General features: G+C 36.8%; 1 protein-coding gene across 1 annotated transcript; it reads right to left on the bottom strand.

Annotated features, from left to right (window-relative positions):
• Positions 1 to 393: 393 nt before the first annotated feature.
• Positions 394 to 1,328, bottom strand: LOC125475925 (mucin-1-like). Its single transcript, XM_048581386.1, has one exon. The coding sequence runs from the start codon at positions 1,326 to 1,328 to the stop codon at positions 729 to 731; it is 600 nt and encodes a 199-aa protein (XP_048437343.1). The 3' UTR covers positions 394 to 728.
• Positions 1,329 to 6,292: the final 4,964 nt, after the last annotated feature.

The raw sequence follows: 6,292 nt of genomic DNA, 5'->3' as shown, positions 1-6,292 counted from the left end.
CCCCTCCGTTTAATTTATTTAAACTAAACATTACTTTGTATGATTCTCACGTCATATTATTTAAACAGAATATTAAAAAAAAAAAAGTGCTTTGGAAAAATGAAAAAAGTGCTCTAAATTAAAACAAGTGCGTGAGAAGGATAAAACTTATTATTTTTTCTTGAATTCAATAGTACAAATTAATGGTAAAATTAAATTGATAATTTATCAATCTAGTAAAAATAAAGCCAGACCATACAATAATCGAAATATTAAATTTACTTGAAAATTACTTTCGAATTAATAATTAAGGTCACTACTCACATATAATGAGTTAATTAAACGGCGCAGAGAGTCCTTAAAGAAACAAAGAGACACAACCATGCTTAAATCAAAGATATTAAACTCAACGAATTAAATATAATTAATATATATCATTGGATCATAACAAAAGAATCTCCATAGTCATCATCATTAGCAACAGTAATGATGAAGTTAATAATAATAATTATAATTAATAATTAAGGCCGATGGAGTAATCATCTGCCGTAGAAACACCGTCCGATCAAATCAACACCGTCCAAATAATATCTCCATCACCAATAAGAATCCACCTTATTGAAAAAAACTAAAAAACCAAAAATAGTAGTTAAATTCTACCCGCTAATATACGAAACTCAAGATCCGCCTGCTGCATCTCTCTCTCGGTGACCGAACCAGCGGATAAAGGCCTCGTCCGCAAAACAAATCTAGGCCAAAAACGACGCCGCGATGACGACGGCGACCACGGAACCGGCAGAGAAGCCTCTGTTCACGGCTGCACCAGATGGGGCGGGAGCCTCAGCAGACGTAGTCGACTCAGTAGGAGCGGAAGATGTGACGTCGGAGGTGGATGGGCCGGAGGCGGGAGTGGAGGTGGGTGGTGAGGGTGGAGAGTCGGATGATGGAGAGCTGGATGGGGAGGAGGAGGAGGAGGAGGTGGTGGGGGCGGAGGACGGAGAGGTTGATGAAGCCGAGGACTTGGGAGCCTCAGAGGAGGCGGATGGGGTCGCTGCTGGGGTGGCGGATGGGGTCGCTGCTTGTGTGGCGGATGGGGTCGCTGCTGGGGTGGCGGATGGGGTCGCTGCTTGGGTGGCGGATGGGGTCGCTGCTGGGGTGGCGGCTGGGGTCGCTGCCGGCGTGGCGGATGGTGTCTTGGCAGCTGCTGCTGGGTTTGATGAGGGTGGTGGAGTGGATGATGGTGATTGGGAGGAGGTGGATGAGGCAACCTTAGCCTTGTCGTCGGAGAAGGCGGAGGCGGCGAGGAGAGCCACTGTCACCATCAACAACGCGAATGAAGAGCGAGCCATTGTGAGTAAGCAGGGAGAACACAGACAGGTAGAGAGAGAGTGGAGAGATAGAGAGGGAGGAGGAGGGTTTGTGATTTGGACAAAGACGGTTGAAAGGGAAAGACAGGAGGAGGAATATATATAGTGAGGTTTTGGGGTCTGTATTTCAGTCTGTTGACGTTGATGTCCCACCCGTACACGTGTATGGAAAGACCAGGCTTTTGCAAAAAAGTATGGGGAAGGTGAAATCCCAGCCGTCCATATTGGTAGGCCTGCAAACGCGTTTGTTTTTTCTGGTAAAAATCTTAATTCGATTTACTTTTATTAGCTGAAAATTTATGTGTTTTGCTTGGATTTTCTATTCTCTATTTTATATATATATATATATATATATATATATATATATATCGATATATATAAAAATAGAATATCTTTCATTTTTAACCTCTGAATTAATTTGGTAATTGTGATTTGTAGGAGCATTATCCGTGCTCTTTAAGGTAAATATTTCCCACTTTCAAGTATGGTATATTGAAAAGCGCAAATGTCGTTTTATATAAGTGTTTTTTCATCGTAAACAAAAGGAAAATAAATAATTTAAAATATGAATGAATAAGGTTAATTGCGTCAATCCCTAGTGGACAAAATTTACCCTATGGATCTAAGGTCAGGTCCAACCTCTTCATACAACTAATTACTTTACTTAATTACAAGTGGTAAATTGGCGTATGAGATTAAATGTTGGAGACGTTGAATTTAAGGTCAAAGTTAGAGATCGGAGTCTAAGGTCTAAGCTTAAGTGTAGATTTAAATTTGATTCAACGTTCGAAATCTAGGGTTGAGCACAGATTACTTGCAAACTGACAATAGTAATCTGACAATATGTTGAAAAACTCACGATTCGAAAAAAAAATCAATTGGATTGAAGTTGTTAACCCTACTTTATTCACATTTTAATTTTTTTTTTTTTTTTTTTTTTACCTTTTGTTTACAATGAAAAAACACTACCCTCATTAACATTGCAAAATTGTCTTTGGTCAAGCTTGCTCCATTTTATTCAATACAATGATATTCTAATTTAATGTGTTAGAGATTTGAGCTATAGGATACAGTGAGACGAACCCCAAATTATGTGAGTTAAATTAAAGATCTTTTACTTATAAGAAGAAAAAAATATTACTAGACTGTAATATGCTAGTGGCAACCGACGTCATTTTAGATTGTTTATAACAAAGAGTATGAGAGAGATGAAGGATCATTATGCACAACACATGCTGAATATACAAATCACTGAGGCCAACTCAAGAATGTGAAGAGATTTATACCTAGCATCTTGTATCAAATAATTATATTCTTCAGCTCTACTATCTTCCTTATCGATCCCTTGGCGTTATCATAACCTCCGCGTGCATATATGGTCAGCGTCGACGTTACCCTCCTTCTATCACTCCCGTACCTCTGATTCAAGTCTCCATGCGCCATCCACATTCAGGTGGTACGGTACTTTGGGTGTACCTAATGGCCCCGTCCTCGACACTGAGTGGTGGTGGTGGCTCGTATGTGTTTTCTTTGTTGCCCCTTGCCCAAGCATGATAATGCGTTACAGGCAATCCAACTGCTTTTTGTTTCGGTTTGAGTGGCCAACATCATCCTATGTTCAAGCAGATAATCGACATTTGGAGTGTCAAATCACACTAATTAACATTTAGATTAGGCTATTAAAACACCGTACCTAGGTCAATATATTGTCCCATGGGCCATGCATGGATATATTATTTAGATCTTATCCATCTCAGAGCATGCATGCACGTTGGCTAAGTATGCACTATAAGAGCAGCGGGAAAACAGTGTTATTTTGGCACACACTTTGAATTAGAATTGATAAACAAATGCGTTAATGTGAAACCCTTTTAATTTTTGTTAACATTATGGTTTTGTAGTTCAGCTGAGGTACTAACATTCTTTGATAAGTTAGTTACTTCAATCCAAATTGTGAGGAAATGATAGGAAAGTATATAAGTTACAATTAATACGTTCATGGCATGAGAATGTATAGTGACAATGTACTCGTACCATAAATATAGTTATGCGCATAAAGGACCAAAGAAAGTACATGCTTAAGAAGGATTTGGGGTATGTCTAAAATAGACTAGAAGAATTAGGACTCAGATAAACAAATTGATTACATTTAAATAAGGGTTGGGAACTTATTTAATTAATTATTTGTATACTTTCATTGAACACATACATTTATAAACTACTACTAGATTCTGAAGTGCCTGATTAGGGTTATGGTGTTGAATTAATTTTAATTTCTAATTGAAGCGAAAGTTGATATCGCGTGAACCAAAAACATGGCTGGTTTGATATGCATAAATGTGAATTTTACAGACGAAGATGAATGGAAACACAGACAGAGTAGTGGAGTTAACCACCTGTGCAAATGGGAAATGTTGAAACCCTTTGTTTTTATTGTGGGATATGGTGAGAAACTTCCCCGTGGCTCCCAAAATTACTCTATTTATATTTGATATGATTATCTTACTCATTACGTAATTGACTCTCTCTTATACATTTAATCTCTAGAAAAGGAAAGTACGTGATATAGATGATAAATGATGAATGAAGAATGGTGTGGTAGGAGGGAGAGGAAGAAATAAAATTGAACGAATAAAAACCAAATCTTCAAAAAATGGGTAAGAGTGGATGTAGACCGCAGAGAGTTGGAAATTCCCAAAACACAACCGCTTTTATATTTCATAGAGGAAATTGTAGAAATGGTTCCTCAATTTTAACTCAATTGGAGTAATAGTCCCTTAACTAAAAACCTATGACCATTGGTCCTTGAACTCATCCAAAACATGTAACTATGGTCATTTTCGTCAACTCCATTAGAACTTCTATCAAAATGAGTCATGTGCCACACATGTGAGGCTAAATCAAGAGGCAAATATGGAAAACCAAATGAGAAAAATTGTAGAAATGGTCCCTCAATTTTAACCCAATTGGAGAAATGATCCCTCAACTTTAACGTAATTGGAGTAATAGTCCCTCAACTTTAATCAAATTGTAGCAATGGTCATTCCGACATGATTCATTTTGACATAATCTTGAATGAGTTGATGAAAATGATCATAGCTACACGTTTTGATGAGTTGGAGGGGCCAATGGTCATGGAATTTTAGTTGAGAGTCAATTGCTCCAATTAGATTAAAATTGAGAGACCATTGTGACAGGATTTTTAGTACCTGCGCAAATAGGGTTAAAATCACTGAAAATACTTGCAAGAATACAAGGTAATTGTAGTATAAATGCTCATGCAAGGTCTTTATCCCCAAGGATTGTTTGACTAATTTGTAATTAAATCAACTCTTAATTAACTATTAAAACAAATTTTTATCAAAGATTTGAGATTTATGAATTTGAAAAGATTAAATTAACAATAAAAGAAATATGACAATTTGGAAATAATGGTAGCAAGGAAGAAAAAAACGTTTTTAAAATTAACAATTTAGAGAAATCTAAGGTTTAGCCGTCATCGTCACAATCCTATGCAAATCTATCAATTACTTATGAATTTCCACATATATGCTTTGAAGGTTAGATTTTCCTAATGCATATTTTCCTTGTGATGTTCAAGCAAAAAACGTATATCTAACATGCAATCCGTCTGTGATGTTCAGATCAAATATAAACATGCAAGACTCATTAAGTTTCGTGAAAACCCTCTGAAAAAACATGCAACCCTTAAGAGCGTGATATTCACCTTAAGTGAACTTACAATTACTAATCACAAGAAGCCCTCCTCAATTTCAGGGTGATGTTCCAACAGAAATTGCATCAAATTACTTGTCTAAATATTCTAATGGTGATCAGTCATTAAAATAGATACATATTTTTAATCGCGGTAATTAATAATTCAAAGTAAGCATGCACCCATTCATAAGCAAATTAATAAAATCATATATTCATGCTAAGATTTATGGCCTAACCCTAGCAAAGGAATTAGTTACGCATACTCATAATAAAAATCAAAGAAAATATTATTAAGGAGAAAAGGAATGAAAACATCTTAAAGTAGAAAATCTCCAAAAACCCTAGCAAAGTGTGTAGTTGAATAATATTCAGCGCCCCCCTCCCCTTTTAACTAGAACCGGCCAAACCCTTTTAATATCCCCCTAAAGCCAGCGCACAAAACCTAACAACAAAGTGTTTCATTCCCACTAAGAAACTAAATAATAATAAAATAAAATAGAAAATAAAGTTCTAATTAAACTAGAAGAATCTGTCAAGTACTTGTCCAGCCACGTTTTAGCCTCAAATATCCTCTAAATCCAGCCCATAATAACTTGTTTTGAAGATTAGGACATTCTGAACACATCTCCAGAAGGCTATGAACCCATCTGAAGTCACCTTAGGCTCCAAAAACGCAATTCAAGCCTAAAACGTCACTATTCCAGCACTGCGCACTGCTCATTTATTTCATTGCCAGAAAATCACCGCTTGTTGAAAAAATCTGATATTTTGATACAATCAAGCCAAGTGACTCACGAACATCCTCCAACTGGAATTACTCCAAAATTCGTCCATTTGGTCCAGTTTTGCTCCAAATGAAGTCGAAAGTCCTATATCAAAAATACACTTCAAAGTATCAAAATTTTTCCAAAATATACTAAGAATAGGGTTAAATATATAATATAAAATCTACTCATCACATTGCTACAATTTTTTCTATTACGTAAATGTGTTATAGTGGGTGTGATTCACTTATCTAGGTACCCCCTGTTGCATCATAAGACAATTAGACAACAATCTCTTCACTGCTCTTGATCAAGTCAAAAGTGCAAAGTTTTTCTTGCAGATCGCGTCAAAAAAGTATCTTGGTCGGACTGTTGCGCAAGACGCCTTCCCACAATCCGTGGGAGAGCTTCTGTACGCGGTAGCCCTGATTTTCTCCCTTTCCTCGGGCAATGGTGTTCATTGGA

Source organism: the organism of the source record quoted next, unplaced genomic scaffold (genome assembly GCF_019419815.1).
Source record: "Pyrus x bretschneideri cultivar Hongxiangsu unplaced genomic scaffold, Pyrus_bretschneideri_v1 Contig17, whole genome shotgun sequence".
In the NCBI taxonomy this organism is placed as follows: Eukaryota; Viridiplantae; Streptophyta; class Magnoliopsida; order Rosales; family Rosaceae; genus Pyrus; species Pyrus x bretschneideri.
This window is presented reverse-complemented; position numbering and strand designations above follow the sequence as displayed.